Here is a 15,981-nt window from a genome sequence, read left to right on the forward strand (position 1 = left end):
TGAATAGGTTGTTATAAAGAACATTTTTTATGAGACTTACTTCCCTAATTAGAAGTTACCAAGGCTTTACCAGAGTAGTCTTAAAGTGTTTGTGGGGAACATTGAATAAAGCACAGCCTTATGCTAACAGTGACTGTCTTCCATGATGAACCACAGTTAGTGGCAAGCTCTGCCCATTGTATTTTGGCATCCACGGATTTGCTGGGGACATGTCCTTGTGAGTGCAAAAGATGAAGAGAATTTTTTTCTTTTAGCTTTGCATGGCAGAAAGATATCAAAACAACAAAACAGAGGGACTATCTGGAAGAGGCGAATGTCTTCCATAATAGGGGAAGAATTTAATGAGAAATCTGTGATGTTTTTAGAAGTACTTATGAGCCCAGTACTGATTTATTGATGGTAGCTGAGAGGTAAATTAGAAACTTTGTCACAAAACCTCCCTGAAACAGAAAAAATAGTATTTAAAAAACAAAACGAAAGGAAATAAAAACAAAAAAGCAATCCTTTTTGATTACATCAAAACCTCTGAAGAAACTGCCAGAACTACTTCCCTACAAATCTACTCCTCTGTGTCGTTAGTTTGTCTTCCAACAGCTCTATACAGAAATGCAATGACTCTCACATCTGTTGGGCCATTATTATTTCATGTGTGGGGGTGACATCGCCACTTGATGATGCACGGCAATGACGCATAACGGCCTGGTGATACGAGTGGGCTGGATTGTTGTTCTCTGTCACTGGGAGTCTCTGCAACTCTGACTTTGTTGTGAGAGGAGAAGAAGAGACGCAGATTTTATTTGACATAGCAGTGGTATGGAAGAGGTGTTGTCATCCATTTGTTGGATGAGGATTTGAGCAACCTGGTCTAGTGGAATTTGTCCCTGCCCAAGGCAAGGGACTAGATGATCTTTAAGGTCCCTTTCAACCCAGGCTGTTCTATGATTCTATGATCCACTTGTGAGGCATTGAACAAGCTTTGAAGGCATGAGGAGGACAGTATAGGAGGGATTTGCAGAAACTAGCTGATGATAGCTGAAACCACTGAGAGGATGCAAGCAAACTGCGTAGGATTCTGCATCTCACCTGCTGCTTCGTAACAGGGACTGATGCCAAGTCTCAAAAGTATTCTGTTTCTAGTCCTGTATGTGAAAGAGAAAGGCTTAAGCTTGATCTTGGTACAAGGGAGAAACAATGTGGCGGTTAGTTCTTTTTTCTTTAATGGATCTCCGTATAGTATCTGAGTGCTGCTTATCAATTCTAAGGAGCTAAGCATTATACTGAATAATAAGCATATTAATAGTTTTTATTGGAAGGTTATGGAGGCAAAAATCTTCCCATTTTTATTCTTCTGATGGGTTCTTAAATTTCCTTTCAGTTTTGCACCATATTATTTTGCTAAGTTAAGTAAGCTGAGCTGCTGTAGTTTTCTCCAAAGTTATTTCTTCATCTGCTAGAATTTAACTCCAACTTCCTTTAACCTGTGGGAATGAAGCTTCATGCTGTCCCACACATGACCCCACATCAGCCATTTATGAGAGTGTCAGTACTATCCTACCTCTGTTGGATATTACTAATACCTTAAAGAAATAGATATTGGTCAATATATATAACCATCATATGGGCTATATTATAATCCAGTTGCTTTTCTCATGAGGCAAATTCCACTCCTTCTCTGCCACCTCTGGCTCCTCTGATGGCTGCTGAGTAGGGATTATGGTCTCCTTCCACAGGAGAAGGGGTCTTCAAGGCACTGGTTGGTCATGACTCCTTTTAGAGTCATTGGCTCCATTTTACCTGCCTGTCTCCAGTTTTGAATGGAGAAAATCAGGCCCAGTTGTGCACATTGTGTCATTGCAGACACTGATCATGCAGCTCTCATTTTGGGTGCCCCCTTGTAGTGCTGCATGTGAGCACTTGGGTCTCATTCTGGAGCATTTTATTGCCAGTGATTTAATGGGAATACAGCTGTGGATGTATACACTACCCTGTGTCAGTTCTGCCAGAAACATGGAAGGAGACATCTTAGGAGTTCCATGCAAACTACTTCTATACCTTGAATCCCTCAGACAAAAGCGGTAATTTTGGTTTCCATACTCTCTTTTGCATTGCTTTTCAGCACTTCTGTTCAAAATTTACAGCACCTGTTTTCTCTGTGACTCCTGCATGAATTGCCTTTATGAACATGGTCTCAACCCAAACAATACTTATTAAAAAGAGAAAGAAAAGGAAATTGATAAAAAGAAAGAAAAAGTTTATTTAGCATTCAACATAAATTTATTTACATTCCTCAAAAGTTAAACTGTTCAACTAGGTGATAAAAGTAAAAAGAAATATGACTAGTTCATCTTTTCATGAAAATCAATCTTCTGTCTCTTCAAATCCCCTGTTATCATGAACTTTCTGTCTAGAGAGAGATGTGAGTATCCTACTTGTGTCTCAGCAGAGTTTTCTGCAGGTAAACATAGAATAGAAGCTGAATCCATCACTTTCCTGACAGCTGGCTCATTGAGGTTGTTATCTAAAGTGTAACTAACCACTGCTTTTCAAACACTCATTATCTATTTCATAAATTGTCTTGCACGGGTTTAACATCTCAGGAGAGTAAAAGTTACTGTGGCATCATCTTTGTCAAATTTTCTTTTACAGTAGTTTTCCATATGAGTCGATTCTTCCTGCACTAAAAAAAATTAATTATGGGCAAATCCCTGGACTTAACATTTGCCCAGTGTGAGTCTTGAGGTAAGTTTGGAACCCTTGAACAGACAGCTCCACCTTTCTGATATTTGAAACCTGGAATCAACCTGAGGTTTGAATTATCTCTGCTGCCATGAAATAGCACCTAAAATGCAATTACTCTTTGGCATTGTAACAGTACTTCACCTATACTCAGAACTCCTAAAATGCAAGAAATAAAGGGAAATGACCGTGGTGTGTGTGTGACATGGCAGTCTGAGCTGCTTGGGCAGTGTGTAAGCAAATGTGCTCTTCACCCACTGCCTTCTAAATCAGGTGTGAAGGCAGTGGACTGCTAAAATAGAGGAACTTCAGCTAATGATGTTGCCATGAAAAGATGACAACATTTTGAACAGTTCTTGTGTTTCCAGGATTTCCAGAGGGACTTGGAACAGGAAACTATACCTACTTGGGCATTTGATGTTGTGTTCTTTAGTCTGTTTTACTAAAAGAAATATGAGTCATTTGAAAATCACAATGTAAATTAATGAATCCGACTGAAATTGGAGGCAGTTCTCTTCTAAAAAAATTGCAAAGTCTCTTCAAGCAAGGAGTTCACTTCTCAGCAATATGTTGTTACTCCACTGATGGTGCACAGAATTTTGTGGTCACGGAATACAAAGGAGCCTTCCACAAAGCTGGAAAAGAAAGGATGTTCAGTTTAGGAGAAATATTCAGCTTGGCACTGCTTGCTATTTTCTAATTGTAATTCTCATGATTCACAGGCAGATACTTTTGGATTTGTGTGTGTGTCTGTCTATTTACACATATGTACACTTACATCTATGCTTACATACACTTCCCACACACTCTTATTATGGAATATGAATCCAACTTGTGACTGCAGAAAAACCTTCATATTTTATGTAAAGCAGTGGTAAGCTGTCAGGGAATGGTATCATAGATTATTGTGAGAGGTTAGTCAGAAAACTGACGTGTTAGAGAGAAGTATTACATCCATCTGAACACGCTGGAAAACTGACAAGATCGTAGTTACATGTACAGTTTGGAAGGAAGTAAACAGACATATGAAATCCCATTATAGACTTTTGACTATATTACAGTATTTTTCCACATACCTATAGGATTTTTATATATGTTTCATGTACACTCTGTATTAGATGTCACAAGATAAAAGCTAGTTCTACTCTGTTGACTTTAATAGAGCTGTCCAGACTCATGTCAGCTTATTATATGTTACACAAAATTTATAAAATTAACATTAATGTATATCTTTTTTCTGAGGTGTTTAGGTTGTTATTTCATAATTCAAGCTATCTTTAAAGTCTCGGGGGAGATAATAGATCCTCTAATTTTTCTGAACTGTCTTCACTCAAATGACAATATTTACCTGTGTGTCTGAACAACATAACCTGGATTATATCTTTGCTATAACATCAACAATCTCGATTCTTTCTGAAGATACTGATTTTGATGGCTCAATAAATTGCTCTTAATCCATATATATTTTGTCTCTAGACTGAAAAACCAGCTGTTAGTAATCAAAGACAATTATTATATGTCTTCTGTAGGTAGGTTTGGTGTTTGAGACTTTCTCCACACCCCTATATACACATGACCAAAATCTGCTCTTTTTTTCTTAGCTTCTCTAGAGCACAGATGCAACTTTGGTGCATTAGAAGATAGTACCACTGCTTTTCTTAATGTTTGTTCCATAGAAAAAATCCCCACAAAAAACCCAAACCAAAACCCTAAAAATCCACCACATTTTCTTTCTTTTTTTTTTTTTTTTTTCCTCCCCTCATTTCATTTCTGTGGCTGTTTGGTCTAAACTGACACACAGAGAAAAACAATAAGGTGGATATCGACTGAAGTGGAAAGAAAACACCTACTCATCAATGCTCCCTCATATTACTCTTGCTAGATTTAATTTCAGACTATCTGGTTTTTATCCCACCTCAAATATCTCATTTCATCTGAAGCCTGTATGGTATTTGAAGAAAGAAGAGCCAGAGCCTAACATTTATAGACAAAGTCTTGTAGTCTTTCTTTCACATCCTTGTTTTTGTTTTTATTAATTCCTTTCCTGTTTTCAGAGAAGCAGACTATTTCCCAAACAGTATTGCTGTGAACAACTACTTGAGGACTGAGTCATGTGTCAGCATCTGTGCCAAGTCCCTGGTAGGACAGGGAGTTTTGAACCGTCCCATTGCTAATCAAACAATCTGACAACATCCTGCCAACCCTGTCCTTGTCATCTGCTGCTCCCTCTGCATGCACGTTCAATTAGCTCAGCATCATATTCTCCCTGTTATGCACAAAGTTTCTTTTTCTTTGCTAATAGCCAAAGTAAGGAGGGATGGACTGATTTAAAAGTCTTGGCTCATCTTATCTGGCTCATGACAGATATATCCTCAAATTAGTCTTGCAAGTCACATTTTCCTAACTAGAAATGACTTTCTACAACAGTTTTATATCTTTCTAGCCTATTGCTCTGTTGTTCTACCCCAGGCTCATTTTCCCAGGCTCTTTTTTAGGGTTTGATTCTGAAAAGGGGAACAATTTGCCTTTAGGAAAGTGGTAAAGTAGGCAAACACATCCCACTGTTTTCAGACTACAGCTGCCTGTGTTTTTAAAGTTAAGCTTATGGTCAAGTACTGGGCTGTAGTAGGGAAAGATCTGTCCCAAAATGCAAAGATTACTAGAGGAAGTAAGTAATGAAATTCATTATCTTTCCCTGGACACAGAGAGTGGTATCTCCTCCTTGTGTACAATGGCTCCCAGAGGTTTACCTGCCTCTCCTCCTCCTTATTCTACAGTCATTGTTCCCTCCTTGCTTCTCTTTATTACCACAAAAAACAGAGCAGGAGGAATATTAAGAAAGTAGAAATCCCCTTGGACAACTCTGATGAAGGATAAAAGACCACTGCTTATAAAGCATGGTTGGAATCATTCCCACGTGCAGGGAAAGGTCAGTGAGAGTGAATGCCAGGGGAGAACTTGTCCACAGGGATTGATAATTTTCAGTGACACAAGTCTTCCCAAGAGTATGCAGTAAAAGGAAAAGTGCCTCACAAACAAGCAGCTCATTCTCTTTTGGGCTAAGGCCACCCTGGCAAGATTTGAGAGCACAAACAGGGCTAAAAAAAAATTGTTTGATTACATTACTACTAGAAGCAAGCCACATGAGTACTTAGCCTCCCAGGGCTGAACATCAGGCATCTAAATATTCAAATAGTCATGGTTAAAAGGCATCAAATCAAGTTTCTGCAGCAGTGACTTTACAATCTCAAAACGGAGAATTTTCAAAACATAATAAAAGGCTGAATCTAAGAGTTTAAGCCTTCATAATAAATACATGGATTAAATATTCTTAGGAATTGTTGAGTTAGGCTTTTTCATCCATCACTGATACTACCTTAGCTAGTATAGCATGTAGTGGCTCAGCTGATAGCAATGCATTCCACTCCTTTGCACTGGATGTGTGTGTGTCACTAGTCCTGTGCAATTCAATATAGTCAAGATTCTGCCAACATTAACTAGAGACAGAAGTCCCTTCCTTATCATCCCTGCACTGCATTAGTTGTCAGCACCACCACAATGAAGTGCTAAGAGACGGTGACTTGAGCTGGGTTGGCTGGTTTTCCAGCTGCTTTATTAAGTAAACTGTGAAGGTCTTTATCCTTGAAGACAGAGGAAAGGTTTAAGTTTATGTGGGATCTAGTTAACCCTACTGTGGTAAGCACAGATCTGGTACTGACACCAATTCCATGTTGAGATTCCTTGGGCAGTAGGACATTCGATGATTTCCCACCTTAATTCCCTTTTTACAATTGCTCTGTGTCTGCTCTTTAATTGGATAATTTCATAAATCTGTGTTGTAGGTGCAGCGTTTCCTTGGAGGAGTCAGCAACTTCCATCCCAGGAGAAAGATATCCTTTTGAGGTAGGACAGGGTTTGAGGCAAGGAACAGTCCCTGGAAAATCACTGGTGTTCGCTGGTCACAATGGGAAAATAGAGGATGTCTCATTTTTACTACAGCTGAAACTGCACACATAAAAATGCTGCAAGGCTGTTTGATGGTATAGTCCTCCACACCTGGAAGCTGCCATAGCTCAGTTATGAGCCATTTTACAGCCTTCAAGACTGCATATATATATAGCTACTCTATACTAAGTACTCTGTAGAGTTCAGCTTGACCAGTTGCTTCATACCTGAGATCATTTGCAGACAGAAGAAAAATGTCATGTCTTAGCTCCAATGTGGATTCATGCTGAAAATCTACTGAGGCATAGATATTTTAACTATATTAGCTGGAAGCTTTTCCATGAAATAAACCAGCAGTCTTCAATTTCTATGAAAATAATCAGGGGTTGACTTCGTAATTATTTTTTGTGTAGCACATTGGACTTATTTTTCTCTGCAGGTACTCTGTACAACCTCTTGACAATATGGTTGATTTCCAATAACTACAGTAAACTCCTTTCAGGTCATATAATATGACAATTCCTCCCTGAATACTGGTGAACTTGGATCTGTGATTGTAATCTTGTACAGTGGGACTGTTTTACTCAGCTTATTTTTTGTCCTGAAAGCAGCAATTACAAATACCTTTTCCTCTACAGTGGTGTATGGAGGATGACTCTCATGATGAAGAAAAATCATAAAGGATTGGGTCTGGAATCTGTATTTGAATCAGGGGTCACTGGTGATTTACACTTTGGATGAAATCTCATAATAATTTAGAGGGCAAGATGGGGCTTCATGTCAGCTCCTTAAATGAAAATCACAGAAAGACAAGTACTCATATTTGTAGATTAGGTAAGCAACTTTTAAAAACATCCCCCCAAAATAAAAATCTTGAGAGCTGTAGTTTCAATTATTCAGCTAATAACAACTGTGGCTAATTTAGCTGAGAGCTCAGAAAACAAGTCACTGATGGTTTTGTTGTGTGTCAGCCAAGCTGGGATAACTCTCTCTGTGAGCAAACTGGGCTGTTTTATGTGAATGCTGCTCTCCCTCAGCAGGCTCAGCTGAGGGCACTCGGAGGGGTCTGCCACAGGGTGGGAGTAAACACATAGCCAGGTAGTGAGGATCCACTCCCACCAGGTCTTTCTTGCATCTGAACCCTAAGTTACACTCAAATTACAACAACTTTCTCAGAGCACCCCAGACTGGATATCACCTATTTTGAGATGACAGTAATTACACAACATGAAGGATCCCTGAGTGGCTGATTTGCTTGAGTGGTATCATAGTTTCATATTCATCAAAAGGGAAAACAGAAGAAAAAGCTATAGTTGAAAAATTTCTTCATTTTTAGAGAAAAATATGGTGGTGTTCGAAGGGAAACTTCTGATGTAAAGCCTATGAAAATCATTGGGGCTCTCCACAGATTTCTGAGATTTTTGGGTCTTACAATCTCAACAGTGGCTATACCTTTGAGTAGCAGGCACATTTGGACCAGCTACCCATTTACTGATGGTTGTCCCTTAAGGTTAGCTGGTTAACTCCCATCTCAGGGAAAACATCACCCTCTCTAAGGTCACCTGTGCATTCTCACAGGAGGACTCTACCTTGAATTATACTTTGTCTCCTTTCGGTACTGCATTTCCTTGCAAAAAATAGAGCAATACCTCTGTAAAGAAAACAGGGTGCCTCGCTTTCTCTGCCTCTGTGGTATGTTCCTGACAAGTGATAATGCATCGAATATATTAACAAGCATTACAAGCTCATTTTTGGTAGTTAAAATTTGTTGCACTTTGGATCATTAAGCAATTCTCCACTTAGCATTGTCTTAAAAGAAAACACATTAAAAGGATATCAAAATTGCTGATATCACATTTGTTATCTGAAAATAATGGTTGGCACTGGAGACAGAGCTATTAGATTTTGGCAAATTAACTTCACAACTAACAGTGAAAGCCACATGTCTACTGAGAACCTCATTTTACAACTTGATTTATAGAAGTAGATGTCTCTAAAAATTTCAAGCTTGCAATGCTGGATAAATGCAGAATATAAAGTCCTGCAGGATAAGGGCAACTTTCCTCCATCCAGGATGCTGTTTCTATGGAAGAATACAATAGCAAGACAAACGTATATATATTTCTACAACTTTGGTAAAGCTGCTTTCCCAACTTTCAGACGTTTTAAGTACATATTTGTGGGGTGGGAGTGGATGACCATAGCTTCCAAGGGATATTTTTTCTATGCATTTCTCCAGTTTGAAGTCATAAAATTTTAGCGCCCACTAAAGCTTATCCTGCAGCAAGGACATCCATAATTTTGAGTTGTGTGAAGTATATTCCTTGCTTTGTTTTAAACCAGCTTCCTGTTAAGAAACTATAAACACCTCCTAGTCTGTGTTTTGCCAAAGGCAAACCTTTCATGTGTCACACAAGATTTAATAGACCTCTATCATGCAGCACCTCCTTCCCCACATTCTTCTCTTTTCCAGACTAGGCACCACACTGATATACTCCTTTTTCTACACCACCATAAAAGCACTGAAGTCCTGTGAAATTACCCATGTGAGGGGGAGTTCAGACATAAAAAATATTGAATATGGAACACATCCATAAAACCTTATAAATGTTGTAAACAAATGAACACATTTTCTTTGCTCCCATGTGAAAAATTAGCCATATCTTATGAGTAAGATGAATATGATCATGCTGTAGAAGAAATACTTAATAGTTCACTGTGGCTCTCTTCTGGCTATCTGACTGTCCTGTAACTACTGTGGCTGCCTAGTTGTGGGGATTAAATCATGGGCAGCACTGTAATCCCACGTGAATAGTGGGGTAAAATGATTTTGGCCACAGTGAGGACTATACTCACAGTTTCACAGCATGTGCAAGACACACACTCTGGTGGCTCTCATTGTACACAGTGACTTATTTGATTCTCCAGAGACCATAGGCTATGGGACCTGACATGGTTTGAGGTCTTCCCCAGTCCTCATCTCACAGAGCCTGAAGGAGCCTTCTTGGACACATCAGGAGCTGCACAGACTTTTCTTTCAATGGTCTACTCCACTGTACCTTTTCAGGGAATCATAGATTTGTCAAGATTGGAAGAGGTCTTCAAGATCACCAAGTCCAGCCATCAACCCAGCACTATCATTGTAATTCTTAAACTACTAAAGCATATCACCCAGTGCCAGATCCAGATGCCTCTAGAACACCTCAAGGGTGTTTTTGCTGCCTGTCATTTTACAGACTAGTCTGCCTTTGAGTTTCTCAGTCTCCTGAGGTACCTATTCTCATGAGACTTCTCTTGCAGCAGATCCAGTACAAGAAAACAGATGCTCCTGCGTCTCTGAGCCAACACCTTGGAATGATAAATGGATTCAACCTTGATTCTCTTCAGTATAAAATAAAAATAGGAAAACAAGGTGTGGAATGAATGGATTTGAAATTCCAGTGAGAGCATATCCCTTGTAGTTGTGTATTTTGCACTTAAATACCAGCCGCTGACTTGCAGCCACTTCTGGGACAGGGAGTAGGCCCCACTCAGTGACCTGCTGAGACAGACCAGGATAAACAGGTGGAATAGAAAGTTAGAATGGCAACAATAGGACAAACCCTCATCACAGAAAACTCTGAGGTACTGCAGAACTTTTTATAGCAGGACAGAGAACTTTAAACCTTGTTGAGCCTGAGCATCTTTCAGTCAGTGAACATTTAAGCTGCATGATATTTGATATTGCTTTCTCTAAACATGTAAAGAATCACACAGATGCATTTGAGGCTGGAGCCTAAAATTCTGAGGGGTTTAGACCAGAGGTTCAGCTCTATGAACCATTATCTCCTGTTATGGAAACTGCAGAATTTTATTTTTTATACTTTCAGGAACTCCACAAACACAAACAGGAAACTTCCTGCTTTTTACACTTTCCATGAGAAAGAAAGAGGATCAGGAAAATTCCCATACTTGAGTATTTAAGAAACCCAAAATGAACTTTGAAGTGCAAGTTTACTATTTTGAACATCCCAGGACAGCTTTTCCTCAAATCCCATCTCTGTGTATGGATAATTCTCTCTCTAGTGTTCATTACTACCTTACACGTTTTTATGACATATGGTCTCTGGATGTAGATGTCAAAAGCAAATATTGTATAAACCCCTGTAGATTAAACAGCTCTGATTTAATCAGAAAGTATCTCAGGTCTTACTGAGCAGCTGAAGAACTGAATATCTGACCAGAAGAGCACAGATGGAGCTGACTGTCTCAAGACTACACCCTTGATTACAACCATCATGAGGGCCATGAAGAATGACAGCCAGCACACACATTGCCCCCATTATTCAACTGGGAAGATGTTTGATTCAATGCTTTATGAAGAAGATGAAAAAGTTTGCATCTAATACTCAGCAGAGAAGAAAAACATGCCCCAAAGAGATTTTAGAAGAAAAGATCTCCATTCAAACTTTTCTGTAGAAAATAAGGCTTTTTTTCCTTGGGGAAATAAATGAGTAAATTAAACTTTTCCTATTTTCTTTAATTGTAGAACAATTCCATAACAGGTAAAAAGCTGAAAAATAGTCAGAAAATGATGGACAAGATGCTTTCTTTGAAAGTAACATCATCACTTTTATGTGACACCAATGGAGGGAATGCTATTTTAAAAGTGAAAATTAGCACTTAGTTATGAAGACACTACTCTTTACTCTCTGTCAAAGCTTTTATAATGATTTTTAAGTGGAAAAAATAGTGAAAAAAGGACCTTTTGCAGACAAAAGTATTAAAATTGGATTTTGAGCAAGAAAGAAAACTACTTTTTCCTATGAAAACCTGTTTCAGCAGGTCATTATTACACCTTTTGCTATTTTGGTTTTGTCAGAAGGGGAATTATTTCACTCTACAGTATTAATACCCATCACTGCAGATCATTTTCCTTCTGAAAAAAATGCACTAAACATTGGACTAAAGTCTCTGGTTTTTTCATGGCTCAGCACTATAGAGGCATAAAGGCAAAATTGGCCAAAGATCCAACTCAAAGCCCATTAAAAATCAATGAAAAGCTTTGCAATGGACTTCTAGTGTGGGTTACCTCCCCACTGACTATAAATGAAATTAATCTGTCAGGCAGAAATAATACAGTGATATAATTAACTTGCTTAGAATACAATCACTTTAACTTTCATTAAAAGTGATGAGTTTCTTTCAATTATATTGCCAAGATGCATTTTGTTGTTGTTTGCTTGTTTGCTTCTGAAAAAAAAAGAAATAAATCCTTTTTTGGTTAATTTCCCCCTGGACTGGGGATTTTGCTGTAATGAAGTCCAACTTCCAGGGTCATACTTGAGAAGGTAGTGACAAATAGGGACATCTGTAGAACAGGGAACTAGCATCCATTTTCTTACTGGAGCCAGAAGCATGTACATTTCACCCAAGAGTTAATGAGAACGCAATGCAATATTGATTCTGCCTGAACAGCAACTCGAGTAGTAAGATGGTATTAGAGTAAGGGATTACACAAGTTTTCCAAACGGACATGAGCTGGAGAGGGGAAAACTTGGGCCCAGAGTCTGGAGAGACCACGACTTTGAGCCTCTTTGTTCTGAAAAACTCCCTGACAGGCTGTTGTCCTGTACCTCAGGATTTCCTTGGGTTTTGGAAACTCAAGAATTTTCATTGACTTCTCAGTGCCATGGTTGGATTGTGCCTTCTCTTGGAGCAAGAACTAGAAATAAGCAGCAACTGCCTCAAATGCTGCAGCCCCTCCCTTCTCAGTAGAATCTCAGGCCACTTCTGACTGTCTTCTTGTGGCTTGGTTCCAGTCGGAATCTCACACCTATCCAGGATGACAGGGAGGTGGAGAGGTTTGCTCTTCTCCCAAGCACACGATGCTTCTCGCCTGCGCATCTTAATGGCAATTACAGAGGAGAGCTGTACCAAGTCACAGACAGGGAAAAAGAGCATTAAATAAAGATGAGACTATATCAAGCAGAGCTATGAGAAACTAGGCATGTTTGATTCCCATAGGTTCACAAAAGCGTCTTCAGCTGCGATTCACTGAACAGCTGCCAAAGACAGTAGTCACAGGGACAGTTTCAGCCTGGGCTACAGAGGAGGAGAGGCCAACCAGAGTGTGAATTTTCCTTGCATTCACTCCCTGCCCCATTTTTATGCACATTAAGGTTTATATTCCTCTCCCGTTTCTTTTAGTTTTCTATCTCTTGCCTGAAAATATCAAAAGAAAATCCACCATTTTCAGCAGTCAGAGATAGAATATAGTCAGCTTTCAAAGACACCTAAGAAGGACTGGTTTTGACCTCATAAAATAACCATAGATATTTCTTTATTCTTTGAAAAATCTAAGGCAGAGGATGCTTGAAGGTATGAAGGTTATAGTGTACAGTCTCAGAAAAGTCCCAGTACAGTGTCAGCCTGTATTGTGGTACTAACACTTTGAAAAAGGGTCAGATGCATCTTTAAGCATAAACATAGGGCTAAATAAGAAAAGTTCCTGTAAAAGAGTCAGAAGACTGAAGAGTCAGAGGAGGAATTTTGTTTGTGTTGATCTGGAAGAATTTAGAGAAATGGAGCAAAGGAAAAAAAAAAGTGCATGTATGCATTTTTAATCTGGGTGAACCTATTCTGTTTTTACTTTTTTAAACAGTTATTTTAATATTAAAATCTATCTTAATTTTTAATGGGATAAAAATGCCATTTAGATGGCAAAGAAATAAAAGAGAGAAGTTCCAGTCTGAGAAAGCTGATATAGGATGTGATCATGTCCCTGCCCATTGTTCCTTCCTACCATTCCTCACCCCTAATACACGTCACAGGACACATTCAACCAAACACCTTCAGTTGCTCTGGAAACCCATTTTTAGGTGAAATTTCTACCCATCTGAGAAGGTTTGCCTAGGTCCCCCTAACCTGATATTGGATGTACAGTTCTGCTTTGTTTTTCCACACAGCAAGCTCCCTGTATCATGGACAAGTCCTCCAGTGCATTGCTCAGGATTTACCATCCCTTCAGAAGGAAAAGTTAGTGTCTTTTGCTTGGGTAGGTGTTGCTCTGTATGGTACCAGCATAGTGCTGAGCTGCACCATGTGGGTAACACAGTACTTCTAAAATAAAAGCACCAGGCACTGAGCATTAGTCCATTTTTGTAGATGTGAAAGAGCAGGACAGATATCAGTACCAGGAGAAAAGAGTAGGATATCTTTCCCTAAAAACATCAGGAAATCTTTGCAAATTTCACTTTTCAGCCTCACCCTGATTTTTGCAAGACGTATCATTTACAGGTCCAATTTAAATAGCTCCTTACTCTAGTTCTTGTCTTTTCTGGTCCTTGCTTTGAATAAGGCAGCACTTATTCAGGTATGCTATTTTGCAATGACCTCTACTAAAAATGGAATAACAAGATGAGCTGGCAGAAGTGAGCAGAAGCTGCACAAGTGGGCAATAACATTCTTCTGCCCTGGTGGATACTTGTAAGCAGGGTAAAAGATACAGTTGACCTTTTAAACTCTGATTGAGGTCTCTTCTTCTTAAGATTCCCTCAGGATATCTTTCCTCATTCTGTACAATCCTTAATGTATGCAATGGTTGGCAAGGAAATGCCTTATTAAATCTGGCTTAGTATTCAGCAAATATCTAAAGGGCTGAATGCTACTCTAATTAAAACCTATTTGCCTCAAACTTCCTCTTTACGTATCAGCTTTCCTCTGTGACTGCTCTTTATCCCTTGGCATTATGTTCGATGTTATCCCACTCCCTTCCTCCTTCAGCCGGTGGATTCATTACCAGTTCCCTAGGTCAGCGTGAATTTTGCAGGGAGCAGCAGGACTTTGGACTCTGAGCTCCCTTGAAAGAGAGGCTCAGTAAACACAGGGCTTTTCACTGATGAGCTCAGAGTCTCAAGTGCAAACAGCACTGGGCTTACAGCTTGGGGCAAGGTAACCTGAGGATGAGGGGGGAAATATGCTATCATTTTTATTTTCCAGGGCAAAGCAGGTCTCCGCTGGCAGAGCCGTGAGGAGAAGATGCTCAGAGCTATGAAGCCACTTGCAGTGGGGCCCTTCATGTGAAACATGTTGGTGAAATGGGCCAGTTTTTGTTTCTGGACATGTTTGGTGGTTAAAGGTACAAGACAGGCATGCCTGGGTCCCATAAAGATGGCAAATTCTACATAGACTTCTGTGTGTTTGTTCTGAGTACAGCTTGAATTCATATGGGATCACTGTCTTTTCTGAAATCCATTTACATCTGCTGTGATTGAATTTGTATCTTTATTGTAATACCTTTGAAAAAGCTCAAATGACACTCTTTCCCCAGTATTAAATGCAGTCAAGAGAAGGGAAAGCTGGGGCTGTGGCCTGCCATGAGGATAGAGATATTATCCTCCCACCTCTCTGACATCTTCTTCCATCCTTTTTTTTCCTCACGCTTCCATGGGGAAGTGGAAGGGGCAGAGATCACCTTTACACTAAGTACCTGGCATGGAGTGGTATGGATGAATTTGATTTCTCAGCACTGCAACCACATGCACTGTTGCAATGTATAATTAAGGACACGAACAACATCAGGATCTGTCTCTTGCTTCCAGCCCAGGATTAATGTCAAAGAGGATTGTGTCCTCACTGCTTTCAAGTCATCAGCTCCTGTCAACTCTCATGGGCATCTGAAGACTGCGTTGGCTTCTCATGCTTTGAGGCCTTCAGGATTTGAAAAAGAAGCTCAGAAATTATGTCCTTTATTTGAAAACTTTCTTATCCACTAATTCATTAAACATTATAGTTTTTAAAAAAGGCTATCAGAAAAATAATCCTACTGACACAAAGCCTTTAGGCCAAGTGCTAAAATTAAGTCATGACATAAGCAATACTAACATGGAGGGTCTATTGGCTTCCTTGTATAACAGACTTCTCAAAGTGTATTAATTCACCATTCAGGTACTCCTCTGTAGTATGTCCTGGATGACCTCTTCCCCCGGCTAAGTTACAGACTGAAATTTAACTAAAATACTTGAGAAGAACATGATGGGGAGGCAATTTCCTAACAATGCCTCCACCTTGGCACCCCAGAACACATTAGCTTTCCACTATTGTTGTTTTCACGCACAAATTGCTCCATTTTCTAAGACTGACAGATTAGCAGAAAGAGTGTGCAGCTTTTGCGGAAAAACAGTGAAAATCATTAAATAAGGTTTGGGGCTAGTTTCTTTCTGGGAAAATCCACACAAACCTTATTTAGTATTCTGTAAGATTAATCTATATTTACTGTGGGGCTAGTTTAGCTCAAGGTACTCCATGGCTCCTCTTTGG

The 15,981-nt window shown here is 39.4% G+C and overlaps 1 protein-coding gene across 1 annotated transcript in view; it reads right to left on the reverse strand.

Moving 5' to 3' along the window:
- Window positions 1-2,265: 2,265 nt before the first annotated feature.
- Window positions 2,266-15,981, reverse strand: part of LOC113949401 — a 133,847-nt gene continuing 120,131 nt past the window's right edge. Inside the window, exon 8 of the mRNA XM_027647930.1 lies at window positions 2,266-3,371. Coding sequence (XP_027503731.1) covers window positions 3,296-3,371 — 76 coding nt within the window. The 3' untranslated portion in view covers window positions 2,266-3,295. The remainder of the gene's footprint in view (window positions 3,372-15,981) is intronic.

This window comes from Corapipo altera, unplaced genomic scaffold (assembly GCF_003945725.1).
Source record: "Corapipo altera isolate COAL_440 unplaced genomic scaffold, ASM394572v1 56, whole genome shotgun sequence".
Lineage (NCBI taxonomy): Eukaryota > Metazoa > Chordata > Aves > Passeriformes > Pipridae > Corapipo > Corapipo altera.